The sequence below is a fragment of the Oncorhynchus mykiss genome, chromosome 25 (assembly GCF_013265735.2).
Source record: "Oncorhynchus mykiss isolate Arlee chromosome 25, USDA_OmykA_1.1, whole genome shotgun sequence".
Classification (NCBI taxonomy): domain Eukaryota; kingdom Metazoa; phylum Chordata; class Actinopteri; order Salmoniformes; family Salmonidae; genus Oncorhynchus; species Oncorhynchus mykiss.
The window spans coordinates 13264933-13289892 of record NC_048589.1 but is presented as its reverse complement, the minus strand read 5'-3'; the positions used below and the strand labels follow the sequence as shown (position 1 = coordinate 13289892).

Genomic DNA, 24960 nt, shown 5'->3' with positions numbered 1-24960 from the left:
CAATGAATCAAGGCTTTGCTTTTCAATGGTCAATTAAATTCAGCTTAGTACACATGTTTTACCCCATCAATCGTCATCCAAAGTAAAAGGTTGTATTACTTTATATTTTTCATGTACGGAAGCGTATTAGGGCCAAGTGAAGAGACATTTGATTTATGTAATCAGTAGCGTAACTTTGGATTACCAGAACTCAGTAACGTAATCTGATTACATTCTGTTACTTTTAGATTACTTTCCCGTTAAGAGGCATTAGAAGAAGACAAAAATGTATGTTACCAATTGAATGACATCAATTGCAGGATAAATCAATGTTAAAGTTTACATAGCTGGTCACATGGATGTTACATTTTACTTTATGGGTTGGTTATGTAGGCTTCTTCTAACACATCGCTTTCTACTACATATAATCATATTATTATATCTTTACATTAAAAACCAAAGTCTATCAGAATTCCAGTCATTCCAATAAATGTTATACTCCTTGATCTTCAAGACTAGGACTTGGAAATATGGAAGTATAGATTAGCCAAATTGTTTTACCTGAGCATGACCCCAAAACTAAGGCCTTCTTAGCCAGCCCTGCTCTGTTGTTTCTGATTTTGTTGTCATGGAGGACTGATTCGAGTTGAAAAATAAATGCTGCGCTCATGGAATGGCATGCTTTGAGAACTACTGAAAAGTGCTATTTACAAAATGAATGCCATATGCTGCATTTGCTGTAGGCCGGTTGTTTACTTTTTTGTCGGTGACACTTTGATATCTTGATAATATACAGCTGTTTTAAAGGGCAAATCCACAGATAAAACAATTTAAAAAATGGTCGCCCCGCCTCTGTTTTGGGAAAAAAGCTGAGGAATGGGCCTGTAACCATATAACCATTCTCAGATTAATAGACAGAGCTATGGATGCAAGGACTGTTATCCATGATAACAACAATGATATCCATGATGTAACAATGATATAACAATGATACCGTGTTTGTTACATTTACAATGTTTGCAAACATTGGATTAAAACAAGCCTATATTTTAGATTCTCATGAAGTGCGACAGTTGAGCTAAACTCATGAGGCATTTATACGTTTTATTCTTCAAGAATCAATGCATATACATTATACCATTTATAAATCCAAAAATGGGAGTAGCAGCTACTTATTGCCCCTTTAAGTTTATCAAAAGTGTGCAAGTTTGAGCATGTGTCCATTACGCCTATGGATTTTTTTCTTGTATCAGCATGAATTAGATTGAGCAATTAAAGCCCAACTTTTATTCCATAGGCTTGGATCCGCACCATGCAGCTGTTGCACAAGCACATTTTTCACCCACCGGCTGTCTACTAGTTTCAAAAGCAGTGATTGATAGGCATCTTAAACTTCTTGAATTCAACCATTATTGGGTTCAAATACACATTCAGATTTGTCAACAGCCATCCACAACAACCACAATCTGTAAAGCTCAAATAGCTAAATGAGAGATCAGCAGTGGGATTCACATCAATGCGCTATGATATAAATAATAAGTGTTATCCGTATCGCCGTAGACTACACTGCTGTCATCCTTACCTCCAAGCGTTTGTTCAAGTTGGATAATCTTTGGATGCCGACAGCAGTCACACCATTGGAAGACATAGCTTGGACTGTAGCCTACAAAAGCCTATTCCTGCTCTTTTCCCGCGACCCATCAAACACATTTGGTGTGTCGTCATAGTGGTCTCTGACTTGTGGTCAGACTCGCTCAGGTGTCACAAACTTAAGTGTCAAAGTTTTTTTTTTGCAAACATCCTTTCTGAATTTTAAAGTAATCCTCAAAGTAATCATCTAGTTTTTCAAAAGTATCTGTAATCTGATGACCATATTTTTGCTGGTAACATAACGAATTACAGGTACCGTTTTTTTTGTAATCCATTACTCCCCAACCCTGGTCTTTTCAGAAGGAGGAACCACACGGACTTGGATGAGGTATTTTGAGTATGTGTAGTTACATAGGTAGAGATGGGTTGTGTGTGTATGCAGCTGTGTGTATGGGGGGGAGGGGTAAAACATAGAGGCAAAACAAACAAATGGTCATCAATCTAATGATCTAACACACTTGTTTAAACAGGCGTTGCTGCACATGCACACACACACACACACACCAAGTTTCCCCTGGCAACTTCAGACTGGATGGATTCTCCCTTTCTTGAAATAATCATTGATCTAAATATTGATCTATTAGATCAATGATCAATAAAGAAATATTCACTTATCTGAAATAACTTGGTTGGTAGCCTAGCGTAAAATCTCCTTACACGTATCCATCTATCAGTGATGTTTTCAAGGATGTTTTCAAGGATGTTCAAGGATATCCCAAAACAGGGGCATAGTGTCCGTTATGCTGTAGGCTATGCATTAGGCTCAGCTATACCACTAACTTAGGCTACCGCTTGTTCACCTCATACAAACTAGTGGCTAGACCTGTTAGGTTATAATAAAGGTCCATAAAATTGCTTTCTTAGATGGGGATTTAAACTGCCTCCCTGCACCGTGGCTATGCAAGTTCCATGACAGGGGTTTGGGGGCAGCCCTTGAGCAAGACAGGGACGCGCAATCCTTCTCCGTGCAATCCGTGACTTATATTCACAAGATAATAAGCATAGGCCTATGAGACTACTTCATTGGAAGTGTACATCACCATGCCATTACACACACATTTGTAAGTTAAACTTTCGTTTTGACACAAAGGCAGCTGGACCTAGCTGTCACTCTAAAATACTATGCAAGGTGTTGGCATACGCAGGGGATTGGGAACATCGTGGCAAATTGTGTGTGTGATTTTGGTTTTACTATCCTTGTGGTGACCAGACGTCCTTTACAAGGTATAACATGGACAATTCTGAGAAGTGGGGACATTTCGCAAAATGCTATTTTAGGTTTAGGGTTACAATTAGGTTTAGGTTTAGGGTAAGGAATTAGGGTTCTGGTTAGGGTTAAGGTTTAGGGTAAGGAGTTAGGGTTCTGGTTAGGGTTAAGGTTTAGGGTAAGGAGTTAGGGTTCTGGTTAGGGTTAAGGTTTAGGGTAAGGAGTTAGGGTTCTGGTTAGGGTTAAGGTTTAGGGTAAGGAGTTAGGGTTCTGGTTAGGGTTAAGGTTTAGGGTAAGGAGTTAGGGTTCTGGTTAGGGTTAAGGTTTAGGGTAAGGAGTTAGGGTTCTGGTTAGGGTTAAGGTTTAGGGTAAGGAGTTAGGGTTCTGGTTAGGGTTAAGGTTTAGGGTAAGGAGTTAGGGTTCTGGTTAGGGTTAAGGTTTAGGGTAAGGAGTTAGGGTTCTGGTTAGGGTTAAGGTTTAGGGTAAGGAGTTAGGGTTCTGGTTAGGGTTAAGGTTTAGGGTAAGGAGTTAGGGTTCTGGTTAGGGTTAAGGTTTAGGGGTTAGGGAAAATAGGATTTTCAATCAATTGTTTGGTCCCCACAAGGATAGTAAAACAAATGTGTGTGTGTGTGTGTTCATTCAGAGTGGTTACATTTCCCCAGCCCAGCCCTCAAAAATGTTGCTGCTCCTGATGCCCAGATAAGGGATTGTAAAACATGGAAAGTATCCAGCTTTGCTGTGACTCAGGTGACTCTCGTGTGTGCGTGGGCTTATGTGAATACTTGACTGGGTGTTATTGACAGGTAGTGTTTTATCCACTTTGAGACAGGCCTTTCTGTCAAGTTCGGAGGACTTTGATCGGTATGATAATTAAAGAAGGCCTTCTGAGGCTGAAGATCCTCCATCCCACCTGGCTTCATTGTTTCCATTCTAGAGTAACATCAGGAGCCCCATTTAAACCTGATTCTAACATGTATCCTTTGCCCTGATCTTGTCCACATACTGATTGTCCCCACATTTTTAGACAGCTGTAGACGTTTAAAAGACACATTGTGATCTGATTGTGATCAGATCTTCCTGGCCTCCCCAGGAAGTAGTCGGGCACACATTGTGTCTGGATATTTTACAGGTGTAGACAGATTAGGGCAGTGAAACCATTTAACCATTCATCATTATCCCATCGTCTAAAATCCTTGACAGGTGGCGGCGCACTACTGACTTATGACACCAAGTCTTAAAATAAAGAAATATAATTTTGAAAAAATATCCGGCAAATATTTTGCATTTAGGGAGACTACGAAATCTGGTCACAACGCGGATACAGTGGACAGATAAGAGACACATCTTAATACCATGTGTAGACGCTTTTCTGAAAACGTGGGCACAATCAGAATGTGAACAACATTAAGACAGAGGACGCATGTTTGTGCCTGTTATAAACAAGGCGAGGGGGTGTGAATGCAGTCTGTCTCTACAGTTTGTAGGCAGCAATTTGGTGCTCCAGGTTCAACTAGACGAGAATAAGTGACTGTCACCTGCAAAGTTTAAGTTTAGATAACCTGTGACAGTCTATTGGTCTGTTTTCAGTCCAGTCAATGGAATATGGCTGGTACAGTCTGAGACTAGACATACAAACTGTTACAACTGACCCAGATTCAGCTTTAGCTAGTTAAAATGCCAGATTAGCTGGTGGCATGTGACAATGATCTGACTTTGGAATATAGCACTTAACATTAAAGGTGTAGCTCTTGTTATTTTTACATACAAAGCCAATGCAATGCGATCTGGGCCAGCGTATTATAGGTGTGTGCTGCACATCCTGTTATTTGTGCATGTGTGTGTGTGTCTGTGTGTGTGTGTGTGTGTGTGTGTGTGTGTGTGTGTGTGTGTGTGTGTGCGCGTGTGACCTTCGAAAGACTATTGACCCTGTCAATACAGTTCCTATCATTCTGCAAACCATGCACAGTAGCAGGATATTCATGTAATGTAATGTGTGATGGCGTGTGTGGAGGGAGGGAGTGTTTCTGTTGTTTGAGGGGACTGGTTAGAAGTCATTAAGTATTCTAGCTTCTTTTGGGCAAACACAGTCTTTCTAGAGGACTATAATGCAAACATAACCCTGCTTTGAACCTCATCCCCCTGAACACTGTATATACAAAGACAAAATCACATACCGTACGTACTGTATACACACAGACCCACAGAGTGGTATTCAATAAAGACCTAGGGATCACGCTGACACCAGTCATCTTCTGGGGAAATAAAGCTCTCTTTGTTGTCCTGCAGTGAATACAGGACTTATTGCAACATACAGACCTGCCTGTTTGAACGAGATGTTTTTCCTAGCCCTTCCCCCTTGGTTTTACTAACAACCAGTCTAATTTCTCTGCTGCCAACAGTTATCCCAAGAACTGTTGTATTGCTTCAATTTTGTCAGAAATCACTCGACTGTGACAATGAAGTCCTAACTGTGCGAGTTACTGTCACTCCCTGGCCATAGAGAGGCTTTTATTTTCTATTTTGGTTAGGCCAGGGTGTGACTAGGGTGGGCATTCTAGTTTCTTTATTTCTATGCTTTGGCCGGGTATGGTTCTCAATCAGGGACAGCTGTCTATCGTTGTCTCTGATTGGGAATCATACTTAGGCAGCCTTTTTTCCCACCTGTGTTTTGTGGGTAGTTGTTTTCTGTATTGTTTTTGCACCTTACATAACTGTTTCGGTTTTCCCTCTTGTTTATTTTGTTCGAGTGTTTTGTGATCAAATAAAATCATGAACACTTACCACGCTGCGCTTTTGTCCGATCCTCATTACGACGAGAGCCGTGACAGTTACATTTTTTATTAGTCGTATCGGACTGAGCTGCACATTCTACATGCTCACCTCACTCCAAATGTCATATATTTTAGGCTACGATTTGGCTATGATTTGGTCAAACAGTAATGTGCATTATCCTCATTCTTTACTGTAATGAAAGTCGCTCCGCTGCCCCTGTACCTGTTTCACTGGAGCTTACTTCTGTGATGATCAAAAATTGTTCTGATTGTAGGCTATAACATTTCAAAATCCAACTGCGGGTAAAACACAGCTTTGGAGGCAACTGATGTTGTTACTGTTGAAGAGAGAATATTCTCATCTTTCTGTAGGTATAATTTAATATTGAGCTCTATAGCAATTATTTTACAACTAATATATTTGATATGGCTTTGAGAAGTATTTTTAGGATATTACATTTACTGTTAGATTATTACATGGCTACCAGCAGTGGGTATTATGTTTAGAGTTAATTATCTAGCTACCCAGCTAGCACATAATGTTCTGAGAACCATATGTTTCTTATAGCTTGGTGAGAGTGTGGTTATCCTATGGTTATTTTGCAGGATAGTTGCTTGACTTTGGAACATTCTCAGCACATTGAAAGAACTTGAGAAAATAATGTAATTTTCTTGTTATTTCATTACTTTAACAGAACGTTTCCTAAACGTTCAAACATGGTTACATTGTCTAAAATGTTGGTAATGTTCTAAGAACGTTCTCCATCTTCTTTGACAGTGGGAATGTTCTCAAATATTTCAGAGAACGTAAAGAACCAATGTTCTTCTATGAGAATTTCAATATTTCAGCATAACGTTTCCTACAGGTTCCCTCTTAGTTCTATCTAAAGAAATGTTCTCAAATTGTTCGAAGAAAGTTAAGAAACAACGTTCTTCTGTGGGTACGTTTCCTACAGGTTTCTTGATGGTTCTATTTAAAGTAGTGTTCTCAAATTGTTCTGAGAACATTAAATCAAAATCAAATGAAATTTATTTGTCACATACACATGGTTAGCAGATGTTAATGCGAGTGCAGCGAAATGCTTGTGCTTCTAGTTCCGACAATGCAGTAATAACCAACGAGTAATCTAACCTAACAATTCCAAAACTACTACCTTATACACACAAGTGTAAAGGGATAAAGAATATGTACATAAAGATATATGAATGAGTGATGGTACAGAACGGCATATGCAAGATGCAGTAGATGGTATCGAGTACAGTATATACATATGAGATGAGTAATGTAGGGTATGTAAACAAAGTGGCATAGTTTAAAGTGGCTAGTAATACATGTATTACATAAAGATGCAGTAGATGATATAGAGTACAGTATATACATATACATATGAGATGAGTAATGTAGGGTATGTAAACATTATATTAGTAGCATTGTTTAAAGTGGCTAGTGATATATTTTACATAAATTTCCATCAATTCCCATTATTAAAGTGGCTGGAGTTGAGTCAGTGTGTTGGCAGCAGCAACTCAATGTTATTGATGGCTGTTTAACAGTCTGATGGCCTTGAGATAGAAGCTGTTTTTCAGTCTCTCGGTCCCTGCTTTGATGCACCTGTACTGACCTCGCCTTCTGGGTGATAGCGGGGTGAACAGGCAGTGGCTCGGGTGGTTGTTGTCCTTGATGATCTTTATGGCCTTCCTGTGACATCGGGTGGTGTAGGTGTCCTGGAGGGCAGGTAGTTTGCCCCCGGTGATGCGTTGTGCAAACCTCACTACCCTCTGGAGAGCCTTACGGCTGTGAGAGAAGCAGTTGCCGTACCAGGCGGTGATACAGCCCGACAGGATGCTGTCGATTGTGCTTTGTGAGTGCTTTTGGTGACAAGCCAAATTTCTTCAGCCTCCTGAGGTTGAAGAGGCGCTGCTGCGCCTTCTTCACGATGCTGTCTGTGTGGGTGGACCAATTCAGTTTGTCTGTGATGTGTACGCCGAGGAACTTAAAACATACTACCCTCTCGACTACTGTCCCATCGATGTGGATAGGGGGGTGCTCCCTCTGCTGTTTCCTGAAGTCCACAATCATCTCCTTAGTTTTGTTGACATTGAGTGTGAGGTTATTTTCCTGACACCACACTCCGAGGGCCCTCACCTCCTCCCTGTAGGCCGTCTCGTCGTCGTTGGTAATCAAGCCTACCACTGTAGTGTCGCCACGCAATCGTGGGTGAACAGGGAGAACAGGTGAGGGCTCAGAACGCACCCTTGTGGGGCCCCAGTGTTGAGGATCAGCGGGGTGGAGATGTTGTTACCTACCCTCACCACCTGGGGGTGGCCCGTCAGGAAGTCCACTACCCATTTGCACAGGGCGGGGTCGAGACCCAGGGTCTCGAGCTTGATGACGAGTTTGGAGGGTACTAAATGCTGAGCTGTAGTTGATGAATAGCATTCTCACATAGATATTCCTCTTGTCCAGATGGGTTAGGGCAGTGTGCAGTGTGGTTGAGATTGCATCGTCTGTGGACCTATTTGGGCGGTAAGCAAATTGGAGTGGGTCTAGGGTGTCAGGTAGGGTGGAGGTGATATGGTCCTTGACTAGTCTCTCAAAGCATTTCATGATGACGGAAGTGAGTGCTACGGGGCGGTAGTCGTTTAGCTCAGTTATCTTAGCTTTCTTGGGAACAAGGACAATGGTGGCCCTCTTGAAGCGTGTGGGAACAGCAGACTGGGATAAGGATTGATTGAATATGTCCATAAACACACCAGCCAGCTGGTCTGCGCATGCTCTGAGGACGCGGCTGGGGATGCCGTCTGGGCCTGCAGCCTTGCGAGGTTTAACACGTTTAAATGTTTTACTCACATCGGCTGCAGTGAAGGAGAGTCCGCATGTTTTGGTTGCAGGCCGTGTCAGTGGCACTGTATTGTCCTCAAAGCGGGAAAAAAAAGTTATTTAGTCTGCCTGGGATTAAGACATCCTGGTCCGTGACGGGGCTGGTTTTCTTTTTGTAATCCGTGATTGACTGTAGAACCTGCCACATACCTCTTGTGTCTGAGCCGTTGAATTGCGACTCTACTTTGTCTCTATACTGATGCTTAGCTTGTTTGATTGCCTTGCGGAGGGAATAGCTACACTGTTTGTATTCGGTCATATTTCCGGTCACCTTGCCCTGGTTAAAAGCAGTGGTTCGCGCTTTCAGTTTCACGCGAATGCTGCCATCAATCCACGGTTTCTGGTTTGGGAATGTTTTAATCGTTGCTATGGGAACGACATCTTCAATGCACTTTCTAATGAATATTCATATTCGTCAATGTTGTTGTTGGACGCAGTGCGGATCATATCCCAGTCCACGAGATGGAAGCAGTCTTGGAGCGTGGAATGAGATTGGTCGGACCAGCGTTGAACAGACCTGAGCGCGGGAGCTTCTTGTTTTAGCTTCTTAAGAAAACTTTCCATTAAAAAAAACAAGAAAACTTCCGTAATGTTCAGAGTTCTAATTTTTTTTACATTTAAAAACATATACTGTTCACCGTTCTCAGCATCAACAAAACTCTCTCTATCCTCAATGTTGTTAAGTGTGTTCAGCTGTGTTTGCCGCGCCCACACATTGGCCACACCTGGTCTTAATGATCGTTTGTTTCCTTTGAAATAGGGTCTGTTTGAATAGACTAAAATAAACAGCTTTGTATGAGTTATAAAAACATGGCATGGTAGCCCCATCCCGGTGGTGTAGTGGACTTATTCCATGGGTAGAGAACAGAAGACGATCATAGGTTTGAATCTCACATGCCGCAATAAAAAATACATGTTTTTGCATGATTAATGCCCACGCAAATACATTTCTATGTGTCCTATCTGTGCTTTGAGTTCAAAACAGTTAACTCAAACTAAGCTAGCAGTGTTGTTAAAAGTTTTATTGAACATTGAACATTATTTAATTACCTTCAAATAACCTGGCAATTTCCATTGTCAGAACGTTATTAAAACCTCCCAGGAAAATTCCCTGCATTTTAGGTTGCACCTAAAAATATCTTGAATCATGACATTGAAAGTCACTTCAGAAGTCTATTAAACCTCTTAATTAAGCATAGCAAAAAAAATGATCGGTGTCACCAAATCATGGGCTTGTGCAACCAACTGAAAATGCTAGTCTGGAGCCCTGAAACTCATAACTTACATTGCTCTTCTGGACAAAAGCTCTGTCTTTCAGCTTTCTGCTAAACTATGCATAGTTGCGTAATGTACAGTATGTGCACAGAGTGATATATAATGTTTAATGTTCATGTTCTCTGTCTATTAAACTGAAGCACATGCGTCATTCAGCTACCATTGTAAGCTGCTGTCCAAACCAGAGCCGTTTAAGTGTGTTTTAGAGTTTGCATTAGATTGGGCCTGGCAAAAACAAACATGTCTTTCATCAACAGCCACTGGTGAGTCACCTAGCCAGCAACACTCATAACTTGTAGAATAGGGTTTGAGTCAGGCCTTGACTTCCCTCCATCCCTTGTTTGACTTTATGAAGTCCCACAGGGTCCACATGTTTTCTCCATGCGTATGTTTATTAAAACATGTTTGTGTGTTTGTTTCTGTGTGATGAGTGATGCGATTCATGTGACTGTTTTGAAAAACCTAGGCAAGTTGGCATTGTCGTGGCATCGCACTGTGCCAAGCTGCAAGCTGTGCCAAGCTGTCCAGTGTGTGTGTGTGTGTGTGTGTGTGTGCATGCATGATACACTGCCTTTTTGACAAAACAGCTGTGCTGTGTTGCCATTGTAAGTGTATCGTGTGAACATGCCCAGGAAACTAGTGGGAGTGACCATAGGTATTGCACAACAGTTCATTGAACTTCATATATGTCTAAAACACTGTACAACAGTTACATTAATGCTAGTGTTACAGGAAAGCTTATTGAAACTGTTAATGTTACTCTCTTAGAAAACAAACAGCTTCTTCTGCTGTCCCCATAGGATAACCCTTTTTGGTTCCAGGTAGAACAATTTTGGGTTCCATGTAGAACCCTCCGTGGAACCAACAAGGGTTTTTCAAAGGGTTCGCCTATGGGACAGCCGGTTTTAGAAAGCACCTTTTTATCTAAGAGTCTACCCGGTTCCTCTTGTTGTGCAAAGTTGTGCCTGATCTGAAGACGTGCTATCTCCACAGCCCTGTACTGTGTGGGTGACATCAGTTGGCATGGCATAACAAGAGGAACTGCTCCTCCCTACCTTCAGGCTATGCTCAAAACCAACATTCCAAACCGAGCACTCCGTTCTGCCACCTCAGGTCTCTTGGCCCTCCCACCCCTATGGGAGGACAGCTGCCGCTCAGCCCTTCTCTGTCCTGGCACCCCAATGGTGGAATCAGCTTCCCCCTGAAGATAGGACAGCAGAGTCCCTGCCCATCTTCCCGAAAACATCTGAAAAACTACCTCCTCAGGCACTATCTGAAATAATCTTCTTCCTCGCCTTGACCCCCCCCCCCCCAATTTTTTTAAAGAAAAAAAAGAACACTTAACCAGCACTTGCACTTGACCCCCCTGCCCCCCCCCTCTTAGCTCCGATTCTGCTGACAGCTACGTTATTGAAGAAAAATGTACTTTCTATGCCTGTGATATGTGGTTGTCCTACCTAGCTATCTTGAGATGAATGCACTAACTGTAAGTCACTCTGGATAAGAGCATCTGCTAAATGACTCAAATGTAAATGTAACAGAGAAAGACTCCAGGCAGGTTGGAACTGGTTGGTTTGGGCATTGGCTTTGTGTCAAGAGTCTGCAAACTGCAAAATTGTTAATGGTTTCTGTGGTCTTTAAATGAACTTATAGTGCATAGTTGTTGCATTGGATAGGCCTATGTAATAGTGAATATCCATGATTTAACTAATGGAAGCAATTAGCATTCATATGCATTGTCATCCTTTCAGATCTTTTCATATCGAGCCGCGGTATGTGAGATGTCATGTTCTGCCAGACGTCTTCACGAAGAGAATGCATCTGCGCTGGATGCTTCCTTTGTGGAAGTCTTGCAAACTGAGCATCGTTTTGCAGAAAACAAATTCATAATCAACACCATTCATGCATGATGTCCCATGAATTAAAAACATCCCCGGTTCCTTACCAATTCATGGCTCATAGACTGGATGTTGTAGCACACCTTTCTGCACAGTTTACCCAACGTCACTGTACCAGTAAATCATTAACTAAAGAGACTGGCTTCAAAGTGTTGGCAAAGTTGGCATGACCAGGGTAACTAAACATATGCCACGGGGAAACAATAGATTCTGTAGAATGGCAGTATGTTTTGTTATTCTGTATGATTCATCCGTCAACATCAGTCAGGAAAATGTAATCTGATACACCCTCTTGTGGGCGGAGATGGTATAATAAAGCTAGAAGATGCTGGTCAGTGATACCAGCTATCTTGGAACAAACATAGCGTCCTCTTGTGGTGAAAAATTCACATGACCAGCCATTTTCACTTGGCAGGGGTTTAGGTGGTTGAAACTTCCCGAACGTAGAAGATACAAATGTAAGTGAATAGTGTAGACGATTATCGTATTGATTGATGTGAAAAGTATTTCTCTAGGTACTGGATTAATCTTCAACATTGCTGAATTATTTCTGAACATAACATCCTCTTAAAACACCCCGGATGTTGCACACGTATCTACAATGGAATGCTATTGACCATTCTGCATTCGGGGGAGTGATGACCGTAGCTCACTATAATGGGATGCCACAGTGGGTGAGCTAGCCTAACTGCTTCTGTTGACAACACAGTCTACTTAAAAGCCTTTGGGTATAGTGGTGACAGCCAAAACCTCCTGAAAACAGACCAGTGCCTCTTCACACACATGTCCCAGAATCCACGCGGTGTAGTCTAGCTGCTGCACACACGCATTGGTGTGACTAAGCCGTGTGGAGTGAATGTCGTCTGACCAGTGTCCCATTTGTCTCTGCTATAATTGTTGTCGTCTGCCGAGCATGATCAAGGTGTCAACACTTACAATGAATGCTCTAATGAACTCACCCCATTTGGAGGGAGGAAATGTTTTTGGTTGTGTTTGTTCCTGTACTGCAGTACATGTATGTACACAGTGTGTGAAGAGAACAACAGATGCCATAGTTGAAGCAGGAAACACAGGGGTTGTCGTTTTGTTCTTGGATAAGTTGACGTTTAAGAAAACTATACTTTTCTGTTTTACAGGTGATGTTATTTTCAGAGCGTCAAGCAGTCATGGGAGGTGACTGGACTTTTGTACCTTTCATTTTGACAAGGTCATATAACATTAATGGGATAACAACAACATGTGGGTGGGACTATCAGCCATGCCATGGGTCTGTGAATGTGTGTGACAGAATGTGGGTCAAAGGCTAAGGATATGAAAGAAAAAGAGAGGCTGAGCGAGTAGGCGCAGGATAGAAACATAGTTACATGTTTATCAGTGGTAATGGGTGAGAAGATCTGCCTGCTCTAAGCCTAACAGTACCTATCTTTCTCTCTCTGTGACAGGAGTTTTGATCAGCTGAGTGTGTCGACAGAGTACAGCGTCAACAGCACCAGGACGGAGAGAGACAGGGATGCTACCTCCATGTTCAGCTTCGACATGTCAGCCTTCAACAGCCTCAGCCCCACCAAGTCCAGAAATAAGGTACGTCACAATATAGTAGTGTACAATAGGAGTCCACTTTTGTGTTGTGGAGAACTAATCAGGAAATATCCATTATTTACTATATCTGAATTACTGTACTTTCAAACCACCCCCTCTTTACCTTCTGTGAGGACAATCTGGACTCCTTTAGGATTTTTTGATTTAATTTATTAGGATCCCCTTTAGCCGACGCCAATGGCGCCAGCTAGCCTTAGGACAGACTCATCTAAGAATGATGTTGAGATGAATGATGAAATGTGACTATAGTATACATAGTGGCTAATCATACTGTACCATACATGTTTACCATAGTTCTACAATTGTCCAAAGTATATGTCAAACATAGAGGACTTTCAGAGTGGTTAGAATAATATCCAACTGACTTGATAACACTTGATAAAGATTTGTATTTTTTTATGTGAAACTTTTTTCAAATCATTTGAGAGTGACAGAATCTGTCTCTTAGAGATACATTTACCCCATACAACTGATTGTTACTGCTTGCACTGAGCCTGGCTGATAGGTCATATAAAAAGGGTGCATAGGAGGGCAGTATTGACTCACTTTGCAGGGTATCAGCTGCAGGAGAGGTAGTGTGGTTATAGGATACCTTCCAGATACACAAATCCTCCGCAGAATATCTTTACAATGCCCACGGAAATCCATTTTGATTGTGTCATTTGCACAGGCCTGTGCGTAATGTGTGTATCTGGAACCCACCTGTAGTGTTATTGATTCTAACTGCCCATAAACATTTTATGCAGCAACTGAAATTCTTCAGACAGACCCCCTCAATATAAGTTTATGACTCCGTTTATACTAAAGCTTTGCATTACGCAATATTTGGGTTTGGAGTAACAATCGATATGAGCATTTATTCCATGCCTAGAGGTTTTAAGATCAATGTCAGACTGTAAGTTCTTTATCAGCATCCTGTCAAATTGTATAGAAATCATTAAGGGCGAAGGGTCAAATGACAAGATGCCATAGATATCCTCGGTGAAATGGCATGCTAGAAATGATTCTTTAGAATTGAATTTCCTTACTGTGTTATTCTCCATTGACACAGACTTGTCCAACCTGTTCTCCGTCCTGGAGTAATTAATGGGGTAGGATTCACTCTGTGTTCTATTAATATTCATCCAACATTCACAAGTGCAGAATTGAGCACATTTCAGCCATTCAAGAAGAAAAAACCTGGTTACTGGGGTAGACTTTTATTTCTATGCTAGGCTCACAATTTGGAACATAACCTGGAATACAGTACTGCAAGCACAAAGTCTGTGGTTTCTCCTTTCATGTGTTTCCTGACCTGTCTGAGGCCATTTGGAAACAAAGGAACAATGAGCTCTGTTTCAACAGGATTTTGTATTAGGTAAGTCCTGTTGAGATCCAGACTCTTCTCTGTTAAAACCATTTCTACTTCTGAATGAAGGACGTGCACAGGTCCATATGAAACAATACCAGCAAATCATTCAACCTGTGTCAATTTAAAGGGAAAGGGTGTCCAAAATGTGTGTCCTTGCATGTGTTAGAGTTGGTCAAAACATTTATACTCTACACAACCGAAACATGCTGCGATTTGCAAGTATGCAAATGTCCATACTGTGTTACGTACAACCCACAAGAGATGTGTTCTTTCTTTGTCTCAGTCCAACTGAAAGTAGCTCTCCTGTCCATGGTATTATTATATTGATAAAGAGGTTTTCAGACTACTCACTTGCTCCAGTTTGAATGAGGAAGGAAGGGTGGGGTTGTTAGGCAGATATCCGTGTCCATATATTCTCATTGGATCATTCATTCCTGTGAGTTGTTTGCTATGTCAAAGCTCTTTCACAATAGCCTATATGCTGCACTGTACTTGGCAGTACAAATTGATTTATGCCCTGAAGCGATGTACTGTAGTTTGTTTGATAGTCTACTCAAGGCTAGACATATACAGATACACACATACATCACACACAGACTGTCTGTCTCTCTGTGAAGGTCATTTTTTTCCCCCACATTGTTGGATTTGGCGGCGTTGTGACTCTTATCCCAGCTTAGCAGGAAGTAAAAAGCTGATCAACATTAGCTTTTTGCAGCTGATATGCGAGTGGTCAACTGGGCTGGAGTGGTGCAGTATATGGTCAGTATGTTGGGATTCTAAAGAAAGGAAATCTACCGGTTAAATTCCAGGAAGTGTCACTAAAATGGTATGCAGCGGTCTCATTTTTCTTGTGTTAGTGTGTATTATCTTTGGTTATGATTTGTAGCCTGTTCCAGCCTGTACTAGGAAACAGACAGAGTGTCCTGTGATTTTGTATATATGCTACTGTGTCTACTGTGTTTTTATCTAGTCAACCTTTATGTGATGTGTATTTTTTATTGATTCGATGGAACCCAGGTCTCCCTGGAAAACAGTGGCAAGTGTTACTGAATATACTATCCTGGCTAAAGGAAACAAGCAGACCATGTCGTTATTGACTTGCCTGGCTAAGTATAGGTTGAATGAGACAGAAATATATTGTATTTGCTTCAGATATGATATTTACTCCAATGATACTGCATAGATCGTATTACAAACTAGTCTTATTTGATGACCCTCCCATTCCTAGTTTGCCTCGTTGGTTCTCATTCCTCCTATCCCGCAGTGGGTTTGAATACTTGTGGTTACTGACTTGTGGGCATCACAGAAATGTTCCTGTAATGTTCTATCTGTCCAATGTTGTCATTACCCAGGTGCTGTAGCAGCCTGATCATGTTCAACCTGGCTGTTAGTAGAAAGACACATTCACTATTCAGCTTGGCTGGTGTTTGATTTTGACAAGAATCTGTACCTAATCTTCGGAGGTTATAGTTAAGGATATTAAGGTAAATGTACTAAATTATATCAAGGACTGAAAGAAGTGAGATGAGACCCAACCTCTGGCTCTTTGTATAGCTGTGCCAAAAACAACAGGTGTGTCTGTTCTCCATTTGGGTATTTATTTTTCTTTTTCTTTTTTTTGTCTGTCTGTCTCCTCCCAGAGCTCGGACGGAATGTTTAACCGCATCAGCAGTTTATTTTCCACCAAGAAGAAGAAGAGCCGGAGTGGTTCACTCTCAGTAGGCTCAGAGGATGGATCCTGGCTGGGTCCTGGCTCTCCCATCTCTCCCCTGTCACCTGGTTCTCCTCTCTCCCCCCACCAGAAGGACGGGCTGAGGACCACCACTACCCAGAAAGAGGGGGAGGTAGTGGAAGCGGGAGCTGGGCCAGTGCTGGAGAGTCTGTCGGAGCTCCAAGCGAAGGGGTCAGTGTTCAGTAGCAGCTCCAGCCCTATTACATCCAGCCTAGCCTCTCTGTTGGTGGCGGACACAGAGGACCTGCCGTTTGCAGACAGTGATAGCAGCGGCCGGGGCAGCGTGAGGGAGGTGCAGGTGTGCAGGGTCAGCCGGGCGGAAGCAGAGTCAGACGGAGAGGCAGACAGGAATTCTGGGAATCTGACTCCCACGAACGTGTTCCCCTCCGGAGCAGAGCAAGCCCCAGAGCTCGGCCTCACTAAGGACGTGGTGGAGGAGGTGAACAGGAGGCTGCAGGTATATCTGAAGGAACAAACCACTGTGAAAGACGGAGAGGGGTCGGAGTGGGGCAGCCCAGTGGTCCAAACCACCCTCAGGTCGTTTGAGCTCTCTCAATCTCACCTAAAGACTGATGTCACCTCTCTCGGCATCGAGTCTAAAAAGACCTCTCTGAAAACATCTGTTGGAGGGAAGGGGAGTTCCCTGCTGGGAGTGACTCTAGGCTCTGTGTCTCACACCCCGTCCTCCTCAGACCCACAGCCAGAGGGTGTGGAGGGAGAGAACAGCCCAGCCATGGGGAAGAAGAACAGGAGAAGGGCTCTGAAACCCACCAGCGTCAGCTCGGCTGAAACTGCTCCCCCCAGCCAGATGACGTTACCTGGGGGAGAGGGGACGAGGCGGGACTCACCTGCGAAGCTACATAAACCTGTGTGGGTGGAACCACACCTGGGAGAAGAGCCCATACCTGTGTCTGTGGCCCCTGTGGTGTACACTGATACTGCCGGTGTCCTGGCCACTGTAACCCTTTCAGCGGTATCCGGTGGCAGAGAGCCAGAGCTGGCTGTATCCACAGCACCAGTCTCCAAGGACTCCGAAACAAACAAAGCCCGGCCAGAGGCGACCAGTCCAGCCACAGACTCCGAGTGCAACCCCCCTCTAGAGGATGAGACGGCCCTGAGCAAAGAGGAAAAGCGCAGGAGTGTGAAACTGTCCCACAGTGAGAAGCTTTTCACTAAGAAGGTGTATGTGAGCCCTGAGCCCAGTTTTGATGGGGATGAGCAGACAGAGAGAGAGCTGGAAAAGAATGACATCGTAGACTTGGCTTCAAAGATTCCTCAGAAGTCTGAGGTGAAACTGTAAGTGTCTTTATTTAACTTTTTTGGGAAGTCTTTTTAATGAGCACTTTGATCCTTGAGAGGGAGAGCGAGACAGAGAGAGAGAGAGAGGTGTGCAACCTAACCTGTGTATTCCCATGTCTATTTGTGCCAAAAGAGAACAATAAGAACAATTTGTTACATAGCTGAAAAACTCCTGCGTCATTCAAATGTTCACCTACAGTACTAATACTTTACTTTGACTGAATGATACTGACAAGACTACTGCATGTATGGAAGGCCATTGACTATAAAGTACAACAATATCGTCTTATGTATTCGTCACAAAATACTGTGCACAGTCAGTCAGTCTTTACAACCGAGTCAATAGGCTAAATTGTTACGGGTCTGCTGTTGAGCAAGAAAAAAAAATACAGGGGAACCATTTCAATATTGTAGTATACTGTAATTCAGTGGCAAATCAATCATGATGCAGCAGTTATTTCAATAATGCAACAAGTAAACTCATGAGCAACTGTTCCTTTTACCCAAGCTAATAAGAATTGTGTTAAATTATGCTAGCAGCGACCATGACAGCTTCAGATGTAGGATCTTAATTTGAGCCAGTTTGCTGCAGCAGGAAAATAATCCTGCAGCAACAGGAAATTTTTATTATTATGTGGGTTATAATGAATTGACATTTTTGGTAGGGCAAATCAAGTCTGACATTTTAAAGTGGAAATTCCAAACTTTAGAAGTATTTTTATACCTAAAATACACTACAGGTTTGCATTTCCTGCCGTGCAGGAACATTCTCAGCAACAAAAGAGTGATCAGGTTAAGATCCTACATCTGTACCACTGATGCAATGCTTATTATCTTAACAATATGGTTAAGTCTGTTAACTGTGTCCTCTGGCACAGGGGATTCTGAAGAGAAAATATCATAGATGATCAGCCCAACCAAGATTGTCTTTAAACTGTTTTTCCAATTTACTGTAACATTTCACACTAGTTATTTTGGAGGCCACTTTACTGGAGTAAGCAGAAGTTTGTAAACAGAACATTCATAGTAGATAAAGATAGGACGTGTAAAATATAATATATATTGCATGAGATAATTATAGATAATTAGCTAATTATAATCACTGAAAGAAAAAAAAAATGTTTGTTCAAATGAGCTGTTGTTATATTTCAATCAAAATGGAGGGCATCTCAAACTGGGCACTCATTGGTTCATTCAACATTGTTTCCACGTCATTTCAGTGAAATTACTTTAAACCAATGTGGAATACACATCTGTGACCACTGGGCTGTGTTTACTTCAGGCGTTATTTCCATCCTGAATGGTGACTCATGACGAAAGTTACTCTGAAGGTGACCACAAGTCACTCACTTTGTTTGACTAAAAGGTTTGCTGAATAGAAACAATACAATGCTGATAAAAGTAAGGCATGCCATTCTGATATCCATCTATCAGATGTACTATTGTCACAAGGAATATGTATTTAGTTGTATCATGTTCAGGTGGAATAGCCTGTTTTTAGATTAAAACTATTGTTATACTGTACCTCAATGGAATCAAATTTCTACTGTTCTACTGATACCTGAGGGGATGTTCTGCATATCTGAAAGTTTGAATTAAGAGCAGTTTAGAAAAATCTGTTTTGTCAAGTTACACATAGCAGAAGGATTTATTTCAGTTTCACTTTGCACTTATGGGTATTGCTAAAGGCTGTTTTTCTTTATCTGAAGAATGTGTTTATATATTTTAAAGTTGAATGTATAAATCAGGTAGCATCAATGTCATGTTATCTGAGTTTAACAAGCACACCTGTTTGTGGTGACAAGTTTATTCTGCACACTAAATTGTTTTCCCCTCCTCCCCTCAAAGTGAACCTTTTACTGCAGTGGGCTAAATCAGGATCACGCAGAGTGATTATTGGTAGTCTTAAACAAATCTACTTTAAAACAAAAGTGTACACCTCACACACATGGTTATGGGCGTAAAAATAGAAGACACTTGTACCATGTCAGATATAGAGGTGAAATGTGTTCCATTTTGAGTTTGCATCCCAATATTACACTTTATATACATCACAGAAGACTAAAATATAACCAAACTGTTTGACGTAGAAATGTTTTATACATTTTTATAATCTTTATTAATTAAAGAAAAATATAAATACCATTCTACCCATGAGGCGAAAGAGGGAGCTTTTGGTCACTGTCTGCAGGAAAGGGCTACTCACTATTTTTCCATCTTTTCTCTCCAGGTTGCCAAGCCTCAAAAAGGTGAATGTGAATCTCAAGGAACCAAACAATGACTGTATCATCTCTGTGGGAGAGATAACTGAGGGTACAGACTTTGACCTAAGCCACCATGAGCCCAAAGCTGTAGACAGTTCCCCAACCCCAGATCTGGATGAGGCCTCTCCAACCACAACCATGCCAGGACGCAAAACACAGCCTAACACTGGGGGTTCAGGGGTTAGAGGTCAGGGGATGCCCCAGGTCACCCCGTCTAAACCAGGGGATAAAGTAGGACATGTAGCCAGTCGGTTAAAGAGCCCATCTCCTTCTGTTGGACCCAAGTCCAAAGCTGGCCTGGGCATGGCTAAGGGAAAGGGTCTCAAAGATGGTGGAAAGTCTGGTGTTTCTAGTGGGGCTCCATCGCAAAGTACAACTAAAGATGGCGGGGAGAAAACAGAGGTTATGCCGTCTACATCAAAGGGTCAACTCACTGCAGAAAAAACAGAGATCACCGACAGCCCCAAGTCGAGAATCCCCAAAAAGTCATTATCAGAATCTGCATTGAAACCCCCAGTATCACCAGACACAACCTCAGTGGTTGATGTTTCAGAGGTTGTGCCTGTGGCTGGTTCCAAACAACAGAAAACTCCTGAACCTAAACATTTAATGATGAAAACAGGCACAAAGCCTATTGTTGAGGAGATGAAGGGAGTGGGTTCAGGAGAAAAACAAACTTCTGGGCCTGTTAAGTCAGAAGAGGTTTCACCTACTAAAGTACCACTCATGTCACCTGTGAAGTTCAGCAAAGATAAGAGCAAAGATATTTCAGATAAGGTTAACCTGGTCAATGGACTGGAGAAAGACCCAGAGGACAACACTACCACTGCCAAAACAAGTGAACCCAAAGATGTGAAAAAACAGACTCCCACACACCCAGACAGCAACAACAGCAGCTTGATACCAAAGAGTCGGTTACCCAAAGCCCCTGACAACTCTTCGGTCAGAAAGGCGAAAAATGGTAAACCCCAAACCATCGACACAGGCAGTAAAAAGACCAAAACCACTGAGAGAGCATCAGGTGTCAATAGTAGGCCTTCCACACCAACCAGTCCAAAGCAGCAGGAGCTTCCCAGCCCAGAGGAAAGGCCCACAGATGAGACCCTGATCCCTGAACCTGAGAAGGGTAAGACAAATGTGTCGTGCATTTTAAACATGCAGTATTAATAAGATTATCTGCTTGCTTATGGCATCTGTCTAGCTAACACACTTTAGCTGTGTGTTTAGTAGTGGTAATGTTTCAGAATTGTTTAATTGCTTTGATGGACTTGAGGTATTGTACATTTCACATATTTTATAGAGGGATAGCTCTCATTTTGCATTGTATGATTAAAAACGAACCAACACACCGTTATAAGAATTGTCTGACTAACTAATGTATCACCAACAGGAAGCAAGCTGCCTTGCCCTTTGCCAACAAACTTGCCCCAACAGCTCTCCAATAAGAGCAATCCACATGACGATGGTGACACACCCACCTCTCCCGCACTGGTACCAACCAAGTCAGAGAAACCTGCCTTCCTTAGACTGAAGAAGCAGAGTAACATCACATCTCCCATCATGAACAAGACTGCTGAGGATGCTGGGAGTTTGAAAAGTCCAGTGAAAGATCCAAGTGATTCTGTAACTGTGGCTAGCAAGCTTCCGATGTTCCGTCAGAAAACCCCCCCTAAAGGAAAACGCAGCAAACCCCTTAAGAAATTTGAGCAAACTGTGAACTCTGAAACACTATCTGAAACACAATCTACACCAGTACAAGATCATGTGTCGCTGATCACAGATAACTCTCAGATAGAAGATCAACAAACCAAACCAGCAACAGGCTCCTCACTAGTAGCAGACTGTAGCACTGAGCTTGTAAAATATCAAACAGATAAACCAGCAATCACTGGAACGAAGGAATCACTGAAGGACAGCAGTAGTAGTACACCTGTAACAAAACTGGATGCAAAATCGGAAATTGCACAAGAAAAATCCCTGTCAGTCAGAACTACCTCTATTACACAGAAACATCAAACCAAACCACCCCCAGATCTTTCATCAGAGATTGACCGCGACTATGTGGAAGCCTTAACAGATACACCACAGCTGCTGACAGGTAATGTAGAGCCAGGTGTCGTTGTGGAGAAACGCCCATCTGAACCAAGCCCCATTGTGTCTGCCTCAGGCACACCTACCCATGAGGAAGTAATATATGCATCTACCAAGCCTGCATTGACTGACCGCATTCATGCTGACACTGACACCCGAACCAATCAGAAGAGTAATGAGAGCAATGACAACACCTCTACAGCATCAGAGAAGCTCATATCTGGTGCTGGAGAGGAAATAGGTAGTACAAATCAGCCTGTGGAAAATGGCCTGGATGAAGCTAAGGAAAGCTCACCCAAAAATGCCTCCACTGTGGTTGAAAATGGAGATAGTCTCAATATGGCAACACAGACAAATCTGATTGGCTTGGAGGAAAAATCAAAGGCACTAGCTAATGTTCAAACCCCAGATATAGTACCTATTGGTAATGCCATAGATTCTGATATATCCACAGTTTTTAGGAAAGAGAGTGAAGTACAGAAGGAGGGAGAGCCGGTGAAGGTCTCAGACATTCTAACAAAGGGTGGGATTGTTCAGAAAACAGTTGAAAATGGAGAGGTCCAACTGAACAAAGAGGTTCCTTCACTGACACATAATTTGGCAAATGCACATAGGCAGCCACACAAAGGAAAGAAACAAGAGGACAAACCCCATGAGGCAGCCAATAAGAGTACCGTAACTAAGATGGATGCAAAACAGGAATCAAAGACCAGAACCACAAAGGCTAAGGAAAAGAAGAAGGTGACAAAACAAGAAGATAGACCAAGTGAAGGAGTGACTAAAAACACTGTCTTTAAGATATTAGACACAAAACAGGAATCAAAAACCATAAGCACAAAATCTCAGGATGAGAAGGTATTGGTCCTCAAAGAACCCCCTAAAACTCAAAAAGCATCCCCCAATACTGAACTGCCTCTTCAGCCGCCAACTTCTCTGAAGCACCCCTCTCCCTTTAAACCTCTCCCTTTGAAACAGGCCTCTCCCTCCAGCTGGTTAGATGTGGAGCACAGATCCAAGCGGGAGCAGAAGAAGGAGACCAAGAGGAGGCTGGACTGTTCAGCCAGCGAGGATGAGAGTCTGGCTGAGTCTGACGATGTGGAGGACTTCATCAGGAACATAAAGGAACTGGGCACCCCCTTTTCCCTGCCCTCCAAGAGGCACCACAGTCATCCCAAGACCCCCTCACCCCCCTTTGCTCTGCCCGCCATCAAGGAGGACCGCTTCGAGAACCCCTTTGATGCTGAGGGCTTTCAGTTTGGCCTGAAGAAGAGGCCGAAGGATAAAGTAACCCCGGCCATGTTGATAAAGAAACAGCCTCACAGGGAGGACAAGACACGGACAAGACAGAATAGAGCAGAGGGTAGCCTTCTCTACAAAGCTCTCCAGTCTCCATCTAGAGCCCTGAGAAAACCAGGGTATCAAACAGACAGGAAAGATGGAGAGGTGGAAGTGAAGGTAGAAGTGAAGAGGGAGGTAGAGAAGGAAGAGGAGCAAGGGAAAGGAGAAGAAACCGGGCAGCTCTCGTCACGGCTTGGAAGGATGTCCATACTGTCCAAATTGTTGAGTTCCCCCAAGACTTCCGGAAAGGGCAACGGGGATCCTTCCTCCTCAGTCTCTATTGGTGCTCCTCCTTCTCTTACAACCCAGGGCACAGTGCCAGGAAGGGCGGGCGGGAGCGGTATGGATCCAGGCCTGCTTGTGGGTGTGGGTGCAGCTTGTGAGTCAATAATCAGTCCCTCTTCATCTCCTTCTTTGCCCTCATTCACTGAGCTAAAGCTACCAGATCACCTGGAGAAATGTCTCAGGGAAGACAAAAGAGCTTCACAGAGTAATGTTACACAGAGTGCTTTGGTTAGTACTGTAATGGACCTAGGTCAGGGTGCTGGACTTCCTTCTCTAAATATGAGCGTAAAGGGACTAACGTTACGACATCTTTCAACCGATAACCATCTCCCACAGGCCCCTCTGAATGGTCTTCTTACAGCCAACACAAAGGTAAGAGTCTCAGATGACTGCATGAAACCAACTGACAGTTTGGGGTTTTGCATTGTTGCTGTGTCTACCTTATTTTATTTATCTGTCTAAAATCTCTTTAGCCAGGTAGGGCAGACCGGGGTTGGTTGTCTCACAGGTTGGTCAATTTATATCAGGATGGCAAAACATTGAAGTGACGGGAATTTGTGTTCTTCTTCATAGGTAAAAATAAATATTTAAAAAAGATCCACGTATCCTGTATCCTGTATCCAACAGTTATGTTTGTTGAAAAGTTCTTATTTCGGAGTTCCTAGGTCAAGCCATGTGGTAACTAGCATCTTAATTAGCGGGTGGTTGGGCCATCTTAATTAGCGGGTGGTTGGGCCATCTTAATTAGCGGGTGGTTAGGCCATCTTATTTCGCGGGTGGTTGGGCCATCTTAATTAGCGGGTGGTTGGGCCATCTTATTTAGTGGGTTGTTGGGCCATCTTAATTAGCGGGTGGTTGGGCCATCTTATTTAGTGGGTGGTTGGGCGCATACACACGCAAATGTACTCAAAATGTTATTCTCACGGCATAAAATGCTGAATTTTGTTAGGAATATTGTTGGCTGCTTTTCCTTCACTCTGCGGTCCGACTCATCCCGAACCATCTCAAATGGGTTGAGGTCAGGGCATTGTGGAAGCCAGGTCATCTGATGCAGCACTCCATCACTCTCCTTCTTGGTAAAATAGCCCTTACACAGCCTGGAGGTGTGTTGAGTCATTGTCCTATTGAAAATAAAATGATAGTCCCACTAAGCCCAAACCAGATGCAATGGCGTATTGCTGCAGAATGCTGTAGTAGCCATGCTGGTTAAGTGTGCCTTGAATTCTAAATAAATCACTGACCGTGTCACCAGCAAAGCACCCCCACACCATAACACTTCCTTCTTCATGCTTTACGGTGGGAAATACACATGCGGAGATCATCTGTTCACCCACACCGTG

The 24960-nt window shown here is 42.8% G+C and overlaps 1 protein-coding gene across 4 annotated transcripts in view; it reads left to right on the top strand.

Annotated features, from left to right (window-relative positions):
* Window positions 1-24960, top strand: part of LOC110505377 — a 51627-nt gene that overhangs the window by 8563 nt on the left and 18104 nt on the right. The window contains exons 1-5 of one of the 4 annotated variants that reach the window (XM_021584556.2): window positions 12103-12119; window positions 13104-13242; window positions 16252-17639; window positions 19873-21032; window positions 21297-23992. In XM_021584556.2, coding sequence (XP_021440231.2) covers window positions 12118-12119; window positions 13104-13242; window positions 16252-17639; window positions 19873-21032; window positions 21297-23992 — 5385 coding nt within the window. In that variant the 5' untranslated portion in view covers window positions 12103-12117. Of the gene's footprint in view, window positions 1-12102; window positions 12120-13103; window positions 13243-15062; window positions 15438-16251; window positions 17640-19872; window positions 21033-21296; window positions 23993-24960 lie in introns of those variants that run through there. The other 3 variants (XM_021584555.2, XM_021584557.2, XM_021584558.2) reach the window with 3 other exon arrangements.